The sequence below is a fragment of the Coregonus clupeaformis genome, chromosome 36 (genome assembly GCF_020615455.1).
Source record: "Coregonus clupeaformis isolate EN_2021a chromosome 36, ASM2061545v1, whole genome shotgun sequence".
NCBI classification, from domain to species: Eukaryota; Metazoa; Chordata; class Actinopteri; order Salmoniformes; family Salmonidae; genus Coregonus; species Coregonus clupeaformis.
In genome coordinates, this window is record NC_059227.1 from 34813455 (window position 1) to 34836552 (window position 23098).

The window sequence follows — 23098 nt, forward strand, 5'->3', positions numbered from 1 at the left end:
TACAGTTGAAACCGGGATTCATCCGTGAAGAGCACACTTCTCCAGCATGCCAGTTGCTATCGAAGGTGAGCATTTGCCCACAGAAGTCAGTTACGACGCCAAACTGCAGTCAGGTCAAGACCCTGGTGAGGACGACGAGCATGCAGATTAGCTTCCCTGAGACGGTTACTGACAGTTTGTGCAGAAATTATTCTGTTGTGCAAACCCACAGATTCATCAGCTGTCCGGGTGGTTGGTCTCAGACGATCCCACAGGTGAAGGAGCCGGATGTGGAGGTCCTGGGCTGGCGTGGTTACACGTGCACAAAATTTGAGAGAAATAAGCTTTTTGTGTGGATGGAAAATGTCTGGGATCTTTTATTTCAGCTCATGAAACATGGGACCAACACTTTACATGTTGCGTTTATATTTTGTTCAGTGTACATGAAAGGCCTGGGGGTTAGGGGTCGATTTGGAGTATGAGCCCATTCCCAACCAATCTTGAATGAATTGCACTACCTCTCAGCACGAGTCTCTACAAAATGCTGTCAGTAAGATTACACAACAAGACAATAAGTACAACAAACATTCATTCATACGTCTTTCCATTTAGTGATTATGTGCTGACACGTTACCTCCAAAAACAGTTTAAAACTGTTTTCCGTTACCACTCACCCTCCACCCGAAAGAAATAGGTTAACATATGGGGTTGTGAGGGTGTGCTGTAACGTTAACTTAATCTTCCTTAGCTCCACACGTCCTGAGAGTAGCGGCCCTTGGTCATCAGCTTCTTGATGTAAGCCACAGCCTGTGTGTGTGTGAGACCTCCCACCTCCTCAACGATGTCATAGAAGGAATTCTGCACATCCCGCGCCATGTTCCGAGCATTCCTAGGAAAAGACAAGTGGCAGCCATATTTACAGTAGGCACACAATAATGATGGATTTTCTCTTTCAAAAAACCCTCAAAGCTTGTACATGTACTGTGCCTTCAGGAAGTATTCACACCCACATTTTGTTGTGTTACAGCCTGAATTTAAAATGGAATAAATTGAGATTTTCTGTCACTGACCTACACACAACACCCCATAATGTCAAAGTGGAATTATGTTTTTAGAAATGTTTAGAAAGCTATAAAAAATGAAAAGCTGAAATGTCTTGAGTCAATATGTATTCAACCCATTTGTTATGGCAAGCCTAAATAAGTTCAGGAGTAAAAATATGCTTAACAACTCACATAATAAGTTGCAATAATAGTGTTTGACATGATTTTTGAATGAACACGGCCCTCCCCCTTCCTACTGCTCATTCAGTAACAACCTGCCTGCTCACTGCCTGGTAGTCAGCAGCAGGTCACAGTGAAAAATATGTTTTGTTTGAAGAAATGCCATGTTTACCCCCCGCGACATCGTTTTCAAAGTAGCCCAAATGTTAGCAAAACTGCGGACATGGCAACCCTGCACTGAAGCATCTGCTCGTTGCATGGTAACAATAGTCTCTCTGCCTGGTTGGGTTTCTGGTGAGCAAACCAACTATTTTGTGCACTACTGCCACCTACAGTGGGATCCAGTGCAGGACAGCAGAATATAAAACACCCACTGGTACATAACATGTCATGTAATGTCACTACAATAATTGTTCCCTTGCTGTAATTAATGAAGAACAAAAAAACAGTCTGACACAAATAATTGCAATTTCAAAAGCTTTATTGAAAATGCATATTTCAAACATTTTTTGTAGTTTTTTTATTTTAAAGAATAGTGCATGTCTCAAAATATTAGAACGAGACCAATATGTGTATTTTTCTAAACATAGTTCCTGTGTCTGAAATTAAGTTTCTGTGTGTATTGGAGGAGTAAGCAATACTCAAAATATCTGTGTGTGTGTGTGTTGTAGTAGTAGATGGCCATTATTTATTCAAACATCTCAGTTTGGGCAGCAGCCACTGGAGAAACCTGTCAATCAAACAGGACAATAAATAGTAGTTTTCACTTACACATCAGATAGCTGCTCTTTCTCTGCTACCTCATTCTATTTCTATAATTCTCTACCTCATTCTATTTCTATAAATCTCAAAAATGCCCTTGTTATGTTCTACTTCTCCTTCTTCTATTTCCTCACCTCTTCCTCAGACTCTTATTTTCCTCTTTCTTGTCCTCCTTACTTTCTCCAACATTTTCCACCTGCTTCATGTTACTAGCCTGCTCTTGCTTCACTCGCTTTTTTGCCTTGCCCTTTTTCCTTTTGACCTTCCCTTCCTGAATATTTTGGACAAGGAGATAAAGTAATATAAGCTTATGGCTATTTTCTACTCTTGAGCTACGATATCTAGAGTTATGATATACTGTAGGACATATGGCCAATATCCCCTTCCTGTTTCCTCTCACCTGTGGGTACACTCCTGTCATTTTCTGCGCCATTTCCTGGAGCAGCTTCCTGCTGTTCTCACTCAGGTTGGTGATGGGGGCCAGGCGAGGGCTTCCTGTATTGGTGATGGGGGCCAGGCAAGGGCTTTCTGTATTTCCTCTCACCTGTGGGGCCACTCCTGACATTTTCTGGAGCAGCTTCCTACCGTTCTCGCTCAGGTTGGTGATTGGGGCCAGGCGAGGGCTGTGGTGGTATGGTAAGTACTCCACAGCAGGCGGAGCAACAATGACAGGGACAGGGCTGGGAGGAGTCAGAGGCTTTGGGACATCCTCTGGAGAGGGCAGGGCCCGTAGGGCTTCAGCCAGGGTCCAGGGTGCTGAGGTCACAAGAGGAGAAAGGCAAGTCTGGCCAGGCACAGGACCAGAGACTTTCCCTGGGCTCTGTAATACCAGAAACAACAAACAAACTGTCAGGACAGTGCTATGTTATACACAATCTCTAGATATACTGTATAACTAATCTATAAATACATTAGATACATGACTACACTCAATAAGTAAGAGTAACTTACAAAGCGCTGGACTTCATACTTCTTTGCTATGCTGGTCTTCATTTCTGCCATGCTCTCTACCATTTCGGCCATCTCTCCAGTGCATTTCTTGAAAGCCACTTTCAACCTTTCCAAGTCATTCAGCCAACTGTCCAGGTCTACTGCCTCAAGATCTCATTTTGCTGCAGTTTCTCTTCATCACTTGGATCAGTGCCCTCAACTCCTCGCCCCTCCTCCCATTGTCTTCCCTATTCACATCTTCATCCCTCAGTCTTTCATCCTTCCTCCTCCCCATCCACTTCTCAATCCAGGCTCTGAAGCATCCCTCATTCTTCTTCTGCCTCTCTTGGTTGATGTCCAGACCGTCATTGACCGTCTTCAGGCCTTCCTCCAGGTCAAGCTCTATGGAGGCCAGGTTTTCTTTAATTCTCCTCAGGCTCTCCTCATTGGTGTTGGTCCACTGTGTCTTCTTGTCCAGCTGCTGCCTGCAGGGCCGGACAGAAGGGACCACCTCCATCTGGCGTGACACCTTCTTCAGGGCACTCACAGAGGCAGGGAGAGGGATGTTGGGTTTGGCCACAATAATATGTACAGACATCGGGTCAAACAATTGAGATGTGACACACACTAGTGATGCGCGGGTTGACTCATAACCAGAAGTCCTGCGGTTATATCCACAGGGCGGGGGATTTAGGGTCATGAAATATTGTTGAATAAACAGAAAACAATACATTAAAAAATCCATAAATGTATAATTATTGTGCAAGTTATATCTATAGGCTATTTGGCATTAGTGTGTAAGCCTAAACTTTAGGGCATAACTTGACGCGCGCCAGATAGACTACACACCAATCACCAAACGCTTTAATTCAATAAGAGAAAAGCTACGAAATGGAAAGTTGAAAATAAAGAAGGGACGGCCAGAAAAGTAATGTTTGGAAAATATTTGGTGAAGTGTTAAAAGAGGATGATGGCAGTGCCTATGTTATGTTTGATGATTGTGAGGCACTATAGAAATTCGACAGTCACAAGAGGGGGATTCAAATAGGCCTATGGCACGTCAAGGGAACAAACAGCCTACTGTTCAGATGGGTTAGATGGAAACTGAAATCTGGACACTGACTGTAGATCTTTAACCTCTCACAGTCTTAATATTAACTCCTGCAGAATTAAGCATTTCTTGCAGTAAAATGATAGGCTACACCAAATGTAGGCTTTATTTTGACTCGGGAACAGCAGTGGAGAAATATGATTTCTTTCAGCATCTTGAGGGAATGCAAATGCGCAGCTAGGGACTGCTTTATCAGCATCATAAAAGCTGATAATATTTCAACCACATAAAATGTGCATCCAAGCCAAACTGAAATCTTATCAGAAACATGTCTGGTCGTTTTCAACCCGTCAAACTGATGTCATTTGGAAATTTTGCACAGAAAATGTTTCCCTTTTGATCTTAAGTTATTGCATTTTCTTCTTGATCCCTAAAAGTTTTTGGTTTATTTAGTCTTCTATCTAATTATAGACAAGTTGACTAACAAATAGCCTACCAAAATGTTGGAAATTATAAGCAGAAACATATCCAAACTAGGCACAAAAAAATCCTGCACCCCCTGCTAAGAAATCGTTCTGACGGTGTTCTATATTTGCGGGTTAGGGTCAGGTGCGGGCCTCAGATTTTCACTTTATCACATATAGTCGGGCGGTTGCGGATGGGTTATTAGCAATTGCGGGTGGGTTCGGTTGAACAAACAGCTGACCCGCGCACCACTAACACACACACACACACACACACACACACGTAAGAGCCTACCAGTCGAGGGTCCTTCAGTGAAGCCCCTTTTCTCAGTGGTTCCTTTGAAGGCCCTGGACTGTCCTCAGCAGAGGCATCATTGCCATTATCACACTGTGTGTCAGAGAGCTAGTTGGTCATAGTCCATTCTCCACATTCAGTCAAAGAGTTACTCAAATACATGCTGCAGAACATACCAGAAAGTCTGACTCATCGAAGGAGTGGAGAGAAAGATCGTCGTCCTCTACTATATCCCTCACTTTAAGCCTTGTCACCTTTCCATCCTCCTCATCCTTCACTTTCAGCAGTGGTGTCCTCCTTTCATGATCCTCATCATCAGACTGGGTATCAGAGTCAACTAGTCAGAGACTATTCTCCTTACAGTGATGTCACTCAACAAAGACATGGTGTACAACTGTCTTACCTCAGATTCACAGTCAGTGAAGGAGTAGATAGAGATGTCATCAGAGTTGGAGGATGAGATCACCCCATCATCATTTCTATCCATCAGCCGAGTCACCCTTCCAGACTGAGGAGACAGACAAAGGCATGTACTTAGGGCAGCCATAGAATACACTGGCATTGACTGTCAAGAAAATGTTGAATATTTAGGCAATCCAACATAGTTGTACAAGTAGTGAGTAATTTATGGGTAATTGAAAATGCAAGTGTATTGAAATGCAATAAATGCAACTCCCATAACATTAGGGATGGGGCTAAAGACTTTCCATACTGTAGGATTCTTTAGCATTTCTCTGTTCAAATATTTTTTTATTGAACACACACAAGAATGGTGTATAGGTATGAAAGACATGTGTACAGTTCTTATCTAAACATAAGAGAACAGACATGAACAACAAGACCCAGAGTTCTGGACACAAAACAAATATTACAAAACACGACATACAGAACAGGGACAGGTAGAAAGAAAAAGGGTATATGTAACCCCCCCCCTATTCCACCCTATTCCCCTCCCGACTGCTCGAGTGTCAGGGCCAGCACACGCTGCCCAAAGGTAGATTACAATATGACAATTGAGAGTGCGTTAAAAAGTACAAATTCACAGCACCGACTGGTCCAGGTAAGAGAGGAAAGGCTGCCAGATTTGATCAAATGTTGATAATTTATTGTTCAGAATATATCTAATTCTTTCTAAGTGTACAGTTTTTGCCACTTCGCTGAGCCATAATTTGGTAGAGGGCGCTTCCCTCCTTTTCCAAAACAACAAGATTAATTTTTTTGCCGAAATGAGACTGTAAGAGATGAGTTGTTTTTGGGAGTTGGTTAATCCGTTTAGGGAATCGGACACTCCCAGGATTATCAGAAGCGGGTCTGGGTCTATTGAAGTCTCCAGAACTTCAGAGAGGACCCCAAATATTCCACACCAATAACCATACAGACTAGAGCATAGGGCAAAGCAGTGGAGTAGTGTACCCTGCTCAGCCTGACATTTATCACACATAGGGGATGTATCAGGAAATATCCTATGCAGTTTAGTTTTGGAGTAGTGTAATCTGTGTAATACCTTAAATTGTATGAGACGATGTCTGGAGTTAATGGAGCAGGTGTGGATATACTCCAAGCTATCCTCCCAGTCTGCCACCGAAATATCAGTCCCTAGTTCTTCCTCCCATTTTGCCTTAATGGCATCTGTAGAGGGTGCGCTAACAGATTGAAAAGCGTCATATAGACGAGATATCAGTTTGTCTGAGGTGGGGCATATTTTTATGCATCCGTCAAACATGGAAGGTTTAGCATTCTCAAATGTTGGGAGGTGTTTTCTAACATAGTCTCTAATTTGTAGGTATCTGAAAAAGTTACTTCTGGGAAGGTTATAAGTTTCCCTCAGCGCTTCAAAGGAAGCAAAGGTCCCTCCTATATATAAATCCCCTATGGTACTTATCCCCAACTCTCCCCATCGCTCAAAGGTGTTATCAAGGTTAGAGGGGGCAAAGGAGGGATTCCTGGCAACAGGGAGCATGAATGATATTGGTCTAAGCTCAAAGTGGACTTTAATTTGCTTCCAGATTCGGACTGTGCTATGTATAATAGGATTGTTATGGTAAAGTGACATCTCCAGATTAACAGGTGACAAAATCACGGCACCAATAGAGAAGGGGTGACACTCCTCCCGCTCCATGCTAAGCCAGCTGGATGGCGGGGTTGCGTCATCCAGCAAAAACGTAACAGCGCGGAGGTTAGCGGCCCAATAGTAAAATATAAAATTTGGGAGAGACAATCCTCCTTCCATCTTGGATTTACATAGGTGTTTTATACCTATCCTGTGTGTTTTATAATCCCAGATGAAAGGATTGATAATAGAGTCCAGTTGTTTATGAAATGATTTAGGTATGAATACTGGGATGTTCTGGTATAGGTAGAGCAGTTGTGGGAGGAAGACCATTTTAATGGCATTAATTCTTCCGAGCAGAGAAATTGGGAGAGTTCTCCAAAACTGTTTGTTTGCCTTGAGATTTTGCATCAGAGAAGGGAAATTCTCTTTAAATAGTAAGGAGTATTGTTTGGTAACTACAATTCCAAGGTAGATACATTTTTCTGAAGATAACTTAACTGGAAGATGTTCTAGCCAGGAGGTGTTTTGCAACCGTATGGGCATTAATTCCCTCTTGTTCCAATTTATTCTATATCCCGAGAAGGTACCAAACAAATTAATCACCTCAAGAATAGCTGGAATACTAGCGTGGGGTTCTGTTACATAGAGGAGAATATCATCTGCGTATAGGGAAATCTTATTTAGAGTATCTTTAGTATTATAGCCGTGTATTGCTGAATGAGATCTGATCGCTTGAGCGAGAGGTTCAATAATTAGGGCGAAGAGCATAGGCGACAGCGCACAACCCTGCCTTGTCCCTCTGTGGAGGTTAAATCGGGGCGACATTGATTGGTTAGTGAGTATTCTCGCACAGGGGTTCCTATATAAAAGCTGGATCCAATTTATGAACCCATCTCCAATATTAAATTTCTGTAGGACCTTGAATAGATAGGGCCACTCAACTTGGTCAAAGGCCTTTTCGAGCGTCAAGAGATATAACGGCAAGGTCCACGTTAGGTAACCTCTGAGAATACATAATGTGAAGAGGCGCCTGAGATTGAAGAATGAGTTTCTATTAGGGATAAAGCCGGTCTGGTCCGAATGGACCAATTTGCCAATTAAAGTGCTAAGCCTGTTAGCCAGAGTTTTTGCTAAAATCTTTTGGTCTGTATTAAGGAGGGATATTGGTCTGTATGACCCTACCTCTTCCGGATCTTTACCCTTCTTATGTATAACTGTAATAAACGCCTCATCCAAAGTAGATGGGAGAGCTCCATCCTCATTGGCCCGAACCAACATTTTGTGCAGGTAGGGAGATAGCATGTTGCTGAATGTTTTATAGAATTCACCAGGGTATCCATCTGGGCCCGGGGTCTTGCCACTCTTTAGAGATTTAATTGTTTCTCTAATTTCTTCAAGAGATATTTCCTTATTCAGGAAGTTAGAGTCTTCCTGGTTCAGGGCAGGAAGATTACAGTCCTCCAAAAAGTTATGCATAATTAAGGGATTAGGATCCGCTTTAGATGTATATAGAGTCTCATAAAACTGACGGAATCTGTCATTGATGTCTTTGGGGGAGGAGAGTAATTCCCCAGATGCAGATTTAACTTTGTGAATCATTCGGTCACTCACGTTTTTTCGAAGTTGTCTGGCGAGTAATTTGTGTGGTTTGTCACCAAACTCAAAATATTTTTGCTTGGCATAGAGAAAAGATTTAGCAATTTTAGCCGAGAGGATCTGATTGTATTAAAATTTTAAAGACATAATTTGTTTATGTTTCTCCATAGATGGATGTCTAGCATTCTCCCTATCCAGTAAGTGAATTTGTCCCTCCAGTTCTACCAATTTTTTTCTGTTTTGCCTACTGGCAGTCTGAAAGGAGATGATACAGCCTCTCAAATAAGCCTCCAGCGTTTCCCACAATAATGCTGGGGAAGTCTCTGTGTTGTCGTTGGTATCAAATAAAAATGTAATTTGGTCTTTAAGATGTTCACAGAATGTTGGTTCTGTGAGGAGCTGAGGATTCAACCTCCAGACCCTCTCGTTTGGTACGATGTCACCCAATCTCAGGGAGAAGATGAGTGGACTGTGGTCAGAGATTATAATATCATGATATCTCACATTACAGGTATAGGGGAGTAGTTTAGCATCAACCAAAAAGTAGTCAATTCGAGTATATACATTGTGAACATGAGAGTAAAAGGAGTATTCCCTACCCGTAGGATTAGAGATCCTCCATATATCAAATAAGTTAGAATTTTTTATGTAGGTATTCAAGAATTCGCTTGAATAGGAGGTAGGGGTTCGCCGGGTAGAGGATCTATCCAAATATTGGTCTAGTACACAGTTAAGGTCCCCTCCAATGACCAGATTAGTATGGGAGATATCTGGAATCAGGGCAAGGACTCTTTTGAAAAAAGAGGGGTTATCAATGTTTGGCCCATAGATATTTAGTAGAGTTACAGAAGTAGAATGGATCTCTCCTATTACGATCACATAACGACCCTCTTTATCCACAATAGTGGTTTTATGTAGAAAGGGAATTCCTTTCCGTACCAGAATCGCTGTGCCTCTCGTTTTGGCAGAGAAGTTAGAGTGATACACTTGTCCCACCCACTTACATTTAAGTCTGTTATGAGATTTGTTTTTCAGATGGGTTTCTTGCAAAAATATAATATCAGACGAAAGTGCTTTCAAGTGGGCTAGGACCCTGCCTCTCTTAATTGGTTCGTTTAAACCCTTGACATTCCAGGAAGTGAATGTAAGTCCCGCCCTCCTCTCATTTGTAGTTCCTATGGTGGCCTGCATAACATGTAACTCACTAAAAAGGTAAGAAAGCGCACCAAACCATCACGATCAGCATATGTAGCACCTACACCCGAGCAGTATCCAACCCACCCCTCCCCCCCGCAAGCACCTTTACTCTCCACCCTGTTCCCCTACTTTCCCCAACCTTTACCCCCCCATCAACCCACATTTAACAGGCATACACACATAGGACAGAAATAAATATGAAAATAAAAATAACAAACACATTGTCTGGCCGATGCCAAAAAAGCACGGCGCGCCCTCGAACAAGAGGTAAAACACAAATAAAATCCCAACTATGCGCTCACCTCTCGCTATCCTAGAACTTCTACTAACATATGAACTGAGGAGGCTCCCGCACTTAAAGTGTTCAATTAGCATCTAATAAACCTAAACAGAATAAGTTGCAACTTAAACATATTGCGCACTTAAGGTTAATCTTGGGTCAATCCCTGAGATAAGCAAGATGTATCATCACAAGATTCTATTGCTAAGCAATACCGGTCTAAACATAAACCATCAGTAACCGACATAGACAGCAGGACAGTTACATATTGTGGGTTAGGAGAAGGGAACAAGGATTTTGATAAATTGAACGTACCCCCCAATCAAAAAAATAACAAAGTAAATAAAAATGTAAAAAAATTAAAAAATGTAAAAATAATAATAATAATAATAATACATTATTTTCAAATAATTTAAAAAAAATAGTGATTTATATATACATATGTGCACACATACACATCCACACACACATACATGTGCATACCTACATACATACACACACACACATACGTATATATATATATATATATACATACGCACACACATATACACACGTATACACGCACACATACATACACACACCCCAAAAAATATATACATATAAAATAAATATTCTTAAATATATACAGATACATACACACGCATACACATATACATCCATACACACACATCTACATACACAAACATGCATACCCCAGAATAATAATCTATACAAATTTAAAATATACACATACATAATACTAAAATGCTAAGAGAAAATAATAATAAAGTACAAATAATTATTATTATATGTACGCACAGGAATAATGTAAGAATTGAAAAATAAATAACGAAACAAAACAAAAATGGGGGAATATAAGTATATCCATCCGAAAGTGTCAATGATCCGACCTGGAAGGCCTCCCAAACAGGCATCGCTCTAAACCCAGTCGGAATGAAAGTGAAATTAACGTTAAGTGAGAGCTCTGACCGCCCTCCATTGGTCAGCTCATCGTATTACATGTTCGGTAGCCCTTGCTGAGACCGTTTAATACGGTTTCACCCGTTATGGTATGGTATGGTATGGATTCGAGTCCGTGAGCAGACCTTAACACACAATGACAAGGCACTCTAACCTGTACGGGGGATTGGTGTATATTCCCGGACAAACTTCTCTGCGTCCAGAACCGAGGAGAGCCAGATCTTCTCCCCGGAAGGCGGGGTAATTCTTAGTCTTGCAGGGAAGAGCAAGGCTGGGTGAAGATGGAGTTTGTAGAGTTTGGTCATGACATCTCTGTAGCCAGCGCGGTGCTTTGCCACATCGGGCGCATAGTCCTCATAGACACGAAAGGGGTGCCCTTTATGTAACAGGTTGCCCCTCATTCGAGCCTCGCGCAGGATAAGATCCTTGGTCTTGAAACTGTGACAACAGATGATTACTGGGCGAGGACGCTGGCCCGGTCCAGGCACTGGGACAAGGGCGCGATGTGCACGGTCCACTAGGGGATCCGACGCCAAAACATCCGGTCCCATTGCATCCTTCAGTAGCTTGGCGAAGAAGTCGGTGGGGCGAGAGCCCGCCTCCACCCCTTCTGCCAGACCCACAACGCAAAGGTTATGCCGCCTGGATCTGCCCTCCAGGTCGACCACTTTCACAGAAAGCCTCTGCACATTATCCTGCAATGACGTGCATAGCATCTCTAACTCGTCGATCCTACCAGCGTTGAATTCAGAAGCTTTCTCAAGGTCCACAATACTCTGGCCCTGCGAAGCGACCGTTCGAATGGTGCTCTCGATTTTAGTGTCCAGTTCAGCAATAGTAGCCTTAAGATCCTCCGCTATAGCAACACGTAGTTCTCCCAAAGCCCGGGTAAGTTCTGTAAGTGTCACGTTGTTACCTGTGCCTTCCGCCATGTTTGTCTCGTTGTTTGGTGGGGTGTAGACCTCTGATGTGGATTTATTGTCCTTTGGTCGCTTATTACTAGGCATTTTCACATAGAAAGTTACAATATTGTATTAGTAAGAAAAGTTTGTTGTAACAAGTGCAATAAAGTAAGTTAGGTTAGATTATTTCGCAAAAAAGTTGCGGGAGCCTCTCACACACAGCCGTTCACTCCAACATGCTAGCTCCGCCCCATTCTTTAGCATTTCTAATGAATGATTGTCAATTCAACCAAGCCAACCAAAATGGCCATATGAATCAACAGATTGATCTATCTGTTCTGTCTCTATGGGAACAGCAGAGATGTCTGACCTGGCTAAGAGGCTCTGGATTGATGTCCCATCCATCCCCAGATGTCTGTTCCTGCCCACAGCTCACAATGATTGGCTGTGAACAGTAAAGAAAAAAATGTAACACTCTTTTGCTCATTTTGGCCTTGGAAATAACTTGGAAATAAATGATGTAGCTATCAATAAATAATTTAAGTAGCTACTGTTATGTGGTTGATTTGAATGTGACATACAGGCCTTTTGTGGATCTGAGGGGTCTGCACTGAAGTAGACTGTCAAGACAATATTCCATTTCAAATGTGGTTAGATAAGGAGGGATATCTGCACTTGCTTTTATTGTGATAACTGCAGTTTGTACATGCAGCATAACTAATGTTTATGTGTTATTGTTTTCAGGTCAGATTTGACTTACAGGCCTTGGCCTTCTGCGCACTTTGCCGGTTGGCCACATCACAGAATCAGGGGTGTTCACCCTCACTGGATTCAACTGTCAACACAACACTCCATTTAAAAGGTGATAACAAAAACAGAAGATTTTTTAAATATATATATATATATTTGATATTTAACACATAAGGGCGGCGCCTTAAAGCTCTTTTGATTCACTCATCATTACGATTCATCTTGCTTTCTGAGGGATACATTTCCATCAATTGATTGGCACAAAACATATCCTGGCACACACACGCATAAAGGGCATGTCCCAAATGGCACCCCAGTGCCCATATATTGCACTTATTTTGACCTGAGTCCAATGGGCACAGGTCAAAAGTAGTACACTACAGGGTGCCATTTGGGACCAAAGAATGTAAGAGCCTACCAGACGTTCTAAACTCCAAATCACCTTGTGCAGTGCGCACGGGTCTATCCAACCGTTTCCAATCGTAGTATTTATTCTCTGCACAGTGTCAGCTAGGGCAGACTATGCACCTGAAACAACCTGACTGAAGAAAGCGATTGTACTGATTGTATCAAAGCTGAACACAGTTTATGTAGTGAATTTATGCTTGGTTACGTCACAATAGGTCACAGTTTTATGGCCGCGCATAATACGTCACAGGAAAGGCTTGTATGGGACTGGACTGGTGGTATCTCCCCCTGGTCGTAATTCATAACTGTCAAATAAAATCTATCTAGCTATCTAACTCAAATGGCTGTTGAGGACTCTTTGATCATCACATTTGAGGCACATGTCAGCAGGTGGCAGTGTCTTCAAATGCAGCACTTGATGATCTGAGCAACAGTTGAGCAACTTTGTGGTTGTGACAAATCCAAATGCGGAAGTCCAGTACATTTGTTTTTGCTTAGCAAGCTTGCCCGCCTATTTCTACAATTCATCTTCTTAAACTCGGATTTTAAACTTAACCACACTGCTAACCTTATGCCCAACCTTAAATTAAGACCAAAAAGCCTATTTTTGTTTTCATTAATTTTTAAGATATAGCCTATTTGTAATTTGTGGCTTTGTTATCTAGTGGGAACCTCTAGCTAGCTAGCTAGCTACCTATAATCTGGCTAAAGTTTTACGCAATATTGGAGGAAAAGATTGATTATTGTACTTGATTATCCAAGTTTGACAAATATGCATTGGGCATCAAAATGATATCCGAATAGTTTTAAAACATATGGTTCAGAGGTTCAAGAGTTTTACTCCTGAGTTCAGGCTCACGAGTGGGATTGTTGCTGTCATTAGAGTATCATTTGTTTTGTTTACTGTCACTACATATTTCGGTTTATCAGAGGATGTCTTCAGTCTTGGAACGACAGTTTTTGGCAATGGGCATGGTAAGTTAGCTAGGAGGGTCTGAGTGAATCAACAGTCATATATGCTCAGTAGCTACTTTGAATGAGAGTGTTGTAACGTTAGCTAGCTTGCTAAAACGTATAGCTAATGTAACAGATGGTGCCAGTAGGCTACAGCAGCAGGCTACAGCACAACACACCAGTGCAGCTTATGTCTGTCAACCCTATCATTTATGTTTTAATCCTTTCCTCTTCCTTTGCAGTGCACAAGCTCATCACATACTCCTTCCACCACAAGACAGTGACCCAGCTACTCCTCAGTATTGGGGTTCTGGTGCCCCTCTGTGGAGGCATTGAGAAGAGTGTGGGGACTGTTCGGTTCCTCCTCATGTTTCTGCTGCTCTCTATCAGCACAGGGGTGTTGTACACCATACTGGGTCTGCTACTGTTTGGTGCATCTGCCCAGAAACAGGTGGAGGGGTTCATTCCAGTGTCCCTCTCCCTTATGGGTATGGCCACAGTGCACTCCCGTATGGTTAAGGGCTTTCTTTTCGGGGTCACTGTACCCATGTTAGCCCTGCCCTGGCTGTTTCTGTTCATCATAACACTTTTGGTCCCACACACTGTCTTCCTTTGCAATGCCATCGCCATCATCGCAGGGGGGATCTGTATCCTTACTCATTTACATTTACATTTTAGTCATTTAGCAGACGCTCTTATCCAGAGCGACTTACAGTTAGTGAGTTATTTTTTAATTTTTCATACTGGCCCCCCGTGGGAATCGAACCCACAACCCTGGCGTTGCAAACGCCATGCTCTACCAACTGAGCTACATCCCTGCCGGCCATTCCCTCCCCTACCCTGGACGACGCTGGGCCAATTGTGCGCCGCCCCATGGGTCTCCCGGTCGCGGCCGGCTATAACCTCATTGTGGTTCAAAATAACTGATACACTCCTCTGCAGTATGTCACAGCTTTATAAGTGTGCTTAGTAGTGTAGTTAAGTGGTAATAGGTTATAGGTGTTGTATATGAATCCTGCTGCTGAACATTATGGCATGTTTGTTTAGAAAAAATCTTGCATCACTGCGTCACACATTCTCCTTAACTTGCACTGGTGAAACAGACGGTAAGGGCTGGCTCTCACTTCTGGACATGTCCGATGCCAGGGCATCAGTGCTGGACAAGAAGATGCCTTTCAGGCTGCTGAGGAACATTGGTGTCCTGTATGTCCCTGCATCAACAGAGGAGAGAAGGAAGACGGTCCACCCACCGTAAGTACTGAGAAAGCACCAGACATATCATTTATCAGACAAGACAAGAGGTCATTAAATAACAATTGCTGTGTGCAAGCCAGAGCACATAATGTACTACAGTATAATGAGGTGCAGTTATAATTGATGATCCGCAGCTGTAATTGAATACTGTACAATAGGCACCTAGTGGTCCCCCATGATTAGATAGAGAATTACTGGTATAGATAGGCTCTCTGAAATCTGTCCACGTTCTCATTGATTGCAGAATCATTCCAACCCCAGGCTCCTACCCAGTCCAAGCCTACGCTCCAGTGTCCTTTACCTCCAACCTACAGGCTACCGAGACCACACCAAAGACATTTGAAGGCTGGGCCAACTCCTACTATACACAGGGGAGCCCTGTTCAGCTCTCAGGTTATAATGGACACAACCATGGATATGGCCTCAAGCATAGCTTTGGGCCAAGTCACGGACATAGTCACGAACATGGACACAGCTGCAGCCACAGCCAAGGTCATGGACATAGTCACGAACACAGCTTCGGCCATGGACTCAGTCATGGGCATGCATCTGCCTCTCAAACCAGCAGTCACTGGGCTCCAGTGGCTCAACATCCACATTCTCAACATTCCCACCTCAGTCCACTGTCTGTGTCTGTCAGTGCCCCCCAGAGTTTCACAGCAAAAATGCTGGAGTCACTGCCAGAATCTGTGATGGTTCACCCAGGAGCACCTGTGTCTTCACTGACAGATTGATGACTTCAATCCGTAACGGCAAAACCGCTATAGCTCGATTGAAATTTAAAGGCAATGTTCGCGAAGACCGGAAATTACATTTACATTTCAAGCGTGCTATTTTCAGCAATCACAATCCTTGTAAAAACGTCAACTCTTGGTATAACTAATAACATAAAAAAAAAAAAAATGTCAGTGTGGTTATAAGCCGCTATAGCTCTGAACTACGGCAATACGGATTTAATCGAGCCCATAGTTGTCATTCAATGTGTTTTCTGTCTCATGTTATACATTGAGATGTAATATGCTTGGACATGTGGTTTGAGGCAGTACTTGAAGGTCCACTTTTTCTTCTGTGGTGTCGTGTCGAATGCTGGTGGGTATTGCTGTCGATCAAAGAATCCCTTAGGCTATATCGTGTTCTAGAGACTTTTATTAATACCACGAGTTACAGCGTAAGTACGGACCCGCGGAGATCCGGAGAAACAGTCCCCAAATAAATCTTCCTGTATTCTAACTCTTCGTCACCGCTCCCCCCTTTATATAGCCTTCCAAGAGTTGAATAGCTCCCTCTACTGTTCAATCCCCGTATCTTACCACCCACTTCCTGTTTGTCATATGTGACGTCACGCTAAAACCTTCCCTCTGGATAGCAATAATCAACCTTCCATTTCTTCATGAAAAACCTTTAACAAAGACATAATTTTAATATACTACATATTCCCCCCTTCGAGACAAAACTAAAAAGTCTCGACAACGATAGGATTATGACCAGTAACAATTTATCTTATTGAGTATCTTTAACCTTAAACCAAAAACATTCTGCTCTAGAGTGTAAATACCTTTCTATGAAATAACTGTTTATGAAGTATGAATACATTACTATGACATATGAAGAAATCTCTATGGAGTGTAAGAGCGAAAAAACTGTCTGGCAGCCATCTTTTCAGATATCCATCCATCAATCAAGACAGTAAAATTCTCTTACGGTCCCTCTGCCCCAGGCAACCACCTCGGTACTCCAGATAACCTCATAAACCATGTAAATACATTTGAAACTATAATACAATGAACTACACATGTAAGCCCCTGTAAACAAAATCCTATCCAGAAACATCCACTCTCAGGCTGGTCAACCCATAGGACCTGAAAGGGAATCTCTCCCTGCCTAAACGTCCTTTCCCTAACCCCCATCGAAATAAACAAAAGCATCTAAGATCCTCATCTGCATTCAATAACATCAAACATCATTCTACTAAAATCAATACCTAAGAATATGACACAATTATGTATTACACATCAAATATGTCTATATTTCATTGCAGACACTGGAATGTAGTCCACTACACTTCATCTCCTCCGTAGTCTCGACTTCCAATGAACTTGTTAATGATGAAATCGGCCACACCCTCCTTGTTTCATCTCCTCCAGTCATATTGTCCCTTCATATTGTCTTTGTTTGAGTATTCCAATCTCCACATGTTCTCCCAAATGCCTCTGGAAGAAAAAGAAAAAGACCAAACAGTATCTTTTCCAAAAAACACTTTCAAATTAAACATCACTATCCACTAAGACTATAAAACTGATATATAAATGATGCATGAATCACATAAACCCATTCCCCCCTTGATTCATAAATCATACTACAAATCACACTAATATTGAAAAAAAAATTGTCAAATGATCAAATAATCAAAAAGGATATTTATCCATCAGCAGTCCATCTAGACCCCCTCGTCCATCTTCGTCCAGATCATGAACAATCAACAACGGCATCTGAGTGTTGTCTCCAGGCATCACAACACCAACCCATCTTAATATCATAGCTTTTGCAAAGGTCAGTAACAAAGTACAAAAGCAAAACATCACACACAGCGCTATCAGAGCTGCGATTAAAATCTGAACCATCACTGCCCCTATTGGGCCTAACTGATCTTGCAACCAAGACTTCGCTGACCATCCAGCTTTCTCAGATCTTCCAAATGCATCCCTGATATTCTTCAAGGCATCGATAACACTCGTGATATTATCGGTACTATCTGGGATCAAAGTATAACAATCATCCCCCGTCAGATTCATAGCCAAACATAAGCCACCTTGTCTTGCCAAAATATAATCAAGAGCCATGTCATGTTTCAACAACGTCAGTCTGTGACTTCTTTGAGCATTTGACAGAAGGTTAAACCCTCTTATTGTTTCATTCGCAAAGCCCTGCAACGTATATGTAATATTATCAATATGATCTGCTAAGAATGTTACACCATACCATGGAAAGAGACCAAGTCCCCACTTCTCTCCCAGACTTATTCTCCAATGGTAGGCTTCAAGATTATTAAATTTAGCCATGTCTCGTTTAACCCTATTCTCAACAGTAGTGTCAGATTGATCTGGGGTCGGTGCTACTCCTCTTCTTATTGTAAAAACCTCATATGGAAGTTTCAACGTTGACATGTAACAACATCCTTTCCATCCATGGGGTAAGAATATATAGGCTTTATCACCACACACCCACCAAATATCTCTAAAATTCCCAATAGTTACATTGATAGGGAAATATTGATCCCTCCCTATCACAGTCCTGCCCTTCTTACTACCTGGTGCATAAAAAGTTACATTATATTGATCACCCCTAACCTTTCGTGCGTGTTTACCCACAGTCAGCATATAATCATCACAATCTGAAATACCCATGAACATACCATTTACCTCATCTGTATTAGTAGAACAAATACAACTTTTAGCTCTCATTGCTCTCACCTCAAATGCTTCAGGGATCGCTGTCACCTGACTTTCTTTACCATCCAACATATTCACATAGGGAAATTCATTTAACCAAGAACACTTATAACTAGGCTTATACAAATGGTGTGACAACGACATGTCTTTATCTGTCAATGCTCGTTGATGATACAACAGCCATCTCAACGCATAGGCCTGACACCCACCCGCCAATGGTTGAGCGATCGTCTGTAAAATTGAACCCCACGTCTCTGGTGCTGGAATTCTCAACAGACATGGACCCTCAAGATTCCTCACTGATCTTACAGCATGAGTTAATTGCTGAAACCAAAGATTTCTCCCTGCCCATTGATCTTTAATTTTCAAAACCGCCGAATCAAATCCATATGCTTTCCATTTAGCGTCTCTTTTCCCTACCGAGCGGGATTGATCAGATGTATCTTCTGATGTTAAGTTGAACCCAAAAACCCATCCTGTTCTTCCATGATATTAGGCTGTACTATTTCAGATGAACCTATATTGTTTTCAATGACTACTTGCTGAGTCATTTCGGGTTACATCGTTTACTTTTAGAAAAGTTGTTGTTGGTGTCGGTATCATACCTCCTACATTTGTTATTGCCGTCGTACTCCCCCAAATCTTTTCAAAGTTAACCTTAAAGTAGTTGATTTAGTTGATGTTTTTTGTTCTAAAATTGGTGCTGGCACTATCGGTTCCCTTGTAATCGAATGCGATATATTTATGGCTTTACCAACTGTCAATGTTGAAAGAGTTAAATTGCTTCCCATTGTTGTTCTAACAGACTGACGTGTTGGTGTTATTGTTGTTACTTCATTCCTAGTTTTCGTAACGTTTTGGTCTGACTTTTCTCCTAACTGGTCTAGGCCTATTTTGTCCAACCGAATCACTAGCTTCTCCTTTACCAGAGTTGCCCTTGGTGGCCTCTGCTGCTTCACATCCCACTGAAATATTCCCTGTTGCTTCTGGGACGTATTGGAAATCAATTTCTCCAAATCCTCCTTCCTTTCCATCCCCTGCATAGTCATCTCTGGCATAATCAGAAGTGTCATCATTATCAACGTTAATCCCAACATTGACAATCTCTCCCTCTTCCTGTTCTCCCCTATCTCCATCTTCCCTCTCTACGCGTGGCACCTCTTCTGTAGGCGCTTTAACACAATGTGACAAATGATACCACGTAGGAGACCCCTTAACCTGGACAGCTGTTCCAGTACTACGAACCACTTCAAATGGTCCTTCACGACGTTCGTTATACCACTTCCTTCTGAATACCTTTACGAATACTTTGTCTCTCGGTTGTACTGTATTCCTCTTATCCTCCTCAGGCGCCTTCTGCACCTCTTCTTGTCTTTGCCTGTCAGAAACATATGTGGACAACTTTTTATGAAAATTGGCCATATATGTAACGTACGCTCTCATTTCATCTTCCAACAGGGCCAAGCTTGGACCCTTTCCGCTTGTTCGCAAACAAGGCGTTGGCATCCTTCTTCCTGTTACCAACTCATGGGGTGTCATACGTAGATCACGTAACTCACTTGAGCGACACACCATTAGTGCTAAAGGAAGCGCCGCTATCCAGTTTAGACCTGTATGTTGACAAATCTTCACAATGCGATTTTTCAAAACCCCGTTCATTCTTTCACACATCCCTTGACTTTGTGGGTGATAAACTGCTCCAAGACGTTGCTTAATTCCCAATTTTTGCAACATCAATTTTACTGATTTATCCACAAATTCTCTTCCATTGTCTGAGGATATTCGGTCGGGTAATCCCCACCTGCTTATGACTTCTCTACATAAGAACTTGGCAACCGACTGAGCATCCTTACGCTTGGTTGGACAAGCTTCCGTCCATCGTGAAAATCTATCTACAACCACCAACATGTATCTTTTCCCATCAACTGGTTTTATCATATCAACAAAGTCAATGACCAACTCACGCATAGGACCCCTTGGTGTAGGAATGTAACCTGGATGAACAGGTATCCCTCTTCGAACATTATTTTTAAGACAGATAGTGCATCTACCTATCAAATAATCAATTTGTTCAAACAAATATGGAGCCCAAAAACCATATTCCTTTGTGATCTTTCTGTGAACCTCCCCCCTCGCAACATGAGCTAAGCCATGTGCTTCTTGAATCATCAGACCTAAGAGGTCTAGAGGCGCTACTATCAACCCCTCATGGTTTCTCCACAGACCAGTAGCATCTTTGACCGCTCCTCGGTCTAGCCATAGCTGTTTGTCGATCATAGAAGCGGCTTCTTGCATCAAAATTACATCTCGAAGCGTAATTTTGTCTTCCAAGTCCACTACATGAGTGACCAGAAAAACTTTCCCCAATTTATCCGCTCCTGCGACGGCTTTTGCAGCTTCATCAGCAGCTTTGTTCCCTTGTGTCACTCTTGACATATCTGTCTTGTGAGCTGCACATGTGACAGGTTAAAGGACATATTCATAGCCTGTTATACACTAAAAAGTATTAGTAAGTTCATGGTATGTAAGGATCTTAAAATATCTAAGGTTAAAAAGATAATGCATCCAGTACTAGTTCATAGAGATTGATAAAATGCATAAATGTGTTTAAAATCCGTCAAGAGTCAAAGGGTTAATATTGTAAGAGGAATGTGTAAATGTTATATTGACTACTTTATTTTGTGGTGCCTAATTTAAGGGTAAAAGTGTTCATCTGTGATCTACTAAATGCTCTTAATCTATGAGCCTGAGATCGATTGCTCTGGTCTCCACCCAACTTCCTGGGGAAATCGCGGTCTTTTTCTCATTACACTAAATTTGTCAGTGAGGAAACATAACTGCGTCACGTTCGTGATTATTTCTCCCCTTTTTCAGGGGTGTAACATTTTGGAGGCTCCGCTGAGATTGCTGCTCAGATGTCCGGCTTCCACATCCTGGTCGCTGAATTCTGAGCCAGCTAAATCCCTACATAACAACCCAGGCAGGCTGCAGTGAGGAAAGTGTTGCTGTTCGAGGGGAGCTGGAAGTTGGTGGTTAAGTACGTGTCAACTGAGGCCGTTGAGAGACCATCAGAGACAGTAAGGACCATCTAATTCAGAGTCAACTCCTGCACAGTAAAGGTTCCTCCTGTCCTGTCAACATGACAACCGCCTTGGAAGAACTACAGGAAGAGGTAGTAGGAGAATTGCACACCCTGACTAAAGACAAGTTACTAGACGTATGTGATTTCCTTGACATATCAGGCGAACAGAGAAGAGATGTTCAAGACAAATCCCGCATATCACTGATGACTCACATTATGATGTTCCTTGAAAGAGAGGAAGTTGCAGAGTTAGAAGATGGCGGCATGTCGGAATTATTGTTACTTAAAGACAAAATGACAGAGATGATCAGTGGCATAGATAGCAAGACAGGGCAAACTGACCATGATATTGAAACAGCCAGAACACATCACAGAATAGAGGGACTGAGAACTGTAACCCCACAACAAGGGGTGGGAACTGAGCAGAGTACTGCAGACCAAGCCAGTGATTCTCTGCGCCAGCCCCAACCCCCTGCCCATCTTCAGAGGAGCATGCAGCTCTCACCCAGTGCACAGCCCGGCTCATACTGGCGCAAAGAGTTAAAAATTTCTGGTCAGATAGGTGAACCGGGCCAGAAAGATAAACTGACTTTTTCCAGCCTTGCCCATCAGATTGAGAATGGACTTAACAGAGGCTATCCTGAGGTAGAAATAGTAGACGCAGTAATCAGGGCTATTTCTCCAGGCTCACAGCTACGCAGCTACTTGGAAGGTAAACCCCAGCTAACTCTTCCCACACTTAGATGCATCCTGCGTTCCCACTTCCAAGAGAAGAGTGCAACAGAGCTTTACAAACAGCTAGCTTCAGAAGCACAGCATAGCAAGGAGACCCCTCAAAGCTTCCTGATGCGCGTCTTAGATTTGAGGCAGAAAGTACTATTTGCGTCCCAGGAGTCAGAATCAGGGCTTAAGTATGACCCTGCCCTAGTCCAGCGCATGTGTTTACACACAGTCCTTACAGGTCTCCAGAGTGACAGTATCAGGATAGACATGCAGCCTCTCCTGCTTGATAGCGAAACATCAGATGAGGTTTTGCTAGAGAAGCTTAACATTGCTTGTGCTAATGAGTTAGAAAGACGAAACAAAAAGCGTTTTAATGCCCCACAGCCTGCTACAACTGTAAGTGTAGTCCAGTTAGAAGATACGCCATCTGCAAAGTGTCCTGTGAAGGAAGCCAAAGCTAAGATACCCGCAGAACTGTTAACAGAGTTAGCTGAACTTAAGACAGGTGTAGCTTCCCTAAAAGGTCTCAGTGCAGAGATTGCTCAGATTAAGGAGACATTACAGCAGCCTATGTTTCAGTCATCGCCTTATGCCCATGCCCCACTTCCAGTTAGGAGGCCAGATAGGGAACCCCAGCCACCTGTTTCCCAGCAGCAGTATTACAGCAACTACAGTCAGCCCCATGCACCTGACCCTGCGCAGTATCAATATGCACCTAACCTGTATACCAACCGCTCTGCTCAAGCTCCAAGGAGGTGTTTTGTCTGCCAGCAGGCCAGAACAGAT

At 42.5% G+C, this 23098-nt stretch overlaps 2 protein-coding genes across 9 annotated transcripts; one reads left to right on the forward strand and one right to left on the reverse strand.

The window, feature by feature from the left end:
- Window positions 1-349: 349 nt before the first annotated feature.
- Window positions 350-12638, reverse strand: LOC121562614. Of its 6 annotated transcripts, none has more exons than XM_041874836.2 (9): window positions 12610-12638; window positions 12453-12527; window positions 12274-12312; window positions 12063-12137; window positions 5108-5212; window positions 4881-5024; window positions 4705-4797; window positions 2916-3426; window positions 2693-2784 (listed from the first exon to the last, which is right to left on the reverse strand). In XM_041874836.2, exons 2-8 carry the CDS (start codon window positions 12489-12491, stop codon window positions 3061-3063), a joined length of 861 nt encoding a protein of 286 aa, XP_041730770.1. In that variant the 5' UTR covers window positions 12492-12527; window positions 12610-12638; the 3' UTR covers window positions 2693-2784; window positions 2916-3060. The 6 variants fall into 6 exon arrangements, with proteins under 6 accessions (XP_041730779.2, XP_045067332.1, XP_045067331.1 ...); XM_041874834.2 differs by having other exon boundaries at window positions 2916-3480; XM_041874839.2 differs by lacking the exon at window positions 4881-5024 and having other exon boundaries at window positions 2916-3480.
- LOC121562611 (rhomboid domain-containing protein 2) lies at window positions 10626-16118 on the forward strand. Of its 3 annotated transcripts, none has more exons than XM_041874832.2 (5): window positions 10626-11687; window positions 12437-12554; window positions 14047-14451; window positions 14908-15055; window positions 15303-16118. In XM_041874832.2, exons 1-5 carry the CDS (start codon window positions 11241-11243, stop codon window positions 15790-15792), a joined length of 1608 nt encoding a protein of 535 aa, XP_041730766.2. In that variant the 5' UTR covers window positions 10626-11240; the 3' UTR covers window positions 15793-16118. The 3 variants fall into 3 exon arrangements, with proteins under 3 accessions (XP_041730766.2, XP_041730764.2, XP_041730765.1); XM_041874830.2 differs by having other exon boundaries at window positions 10626-11678; XM_041874831.2 differs by lacking the exons at window positions 10626-11687; window positions 12437-12554 and adding an exon at window positions 13579-13825.
- Window positions 16119-23098: the final 6980 nt, after the last annotated feature.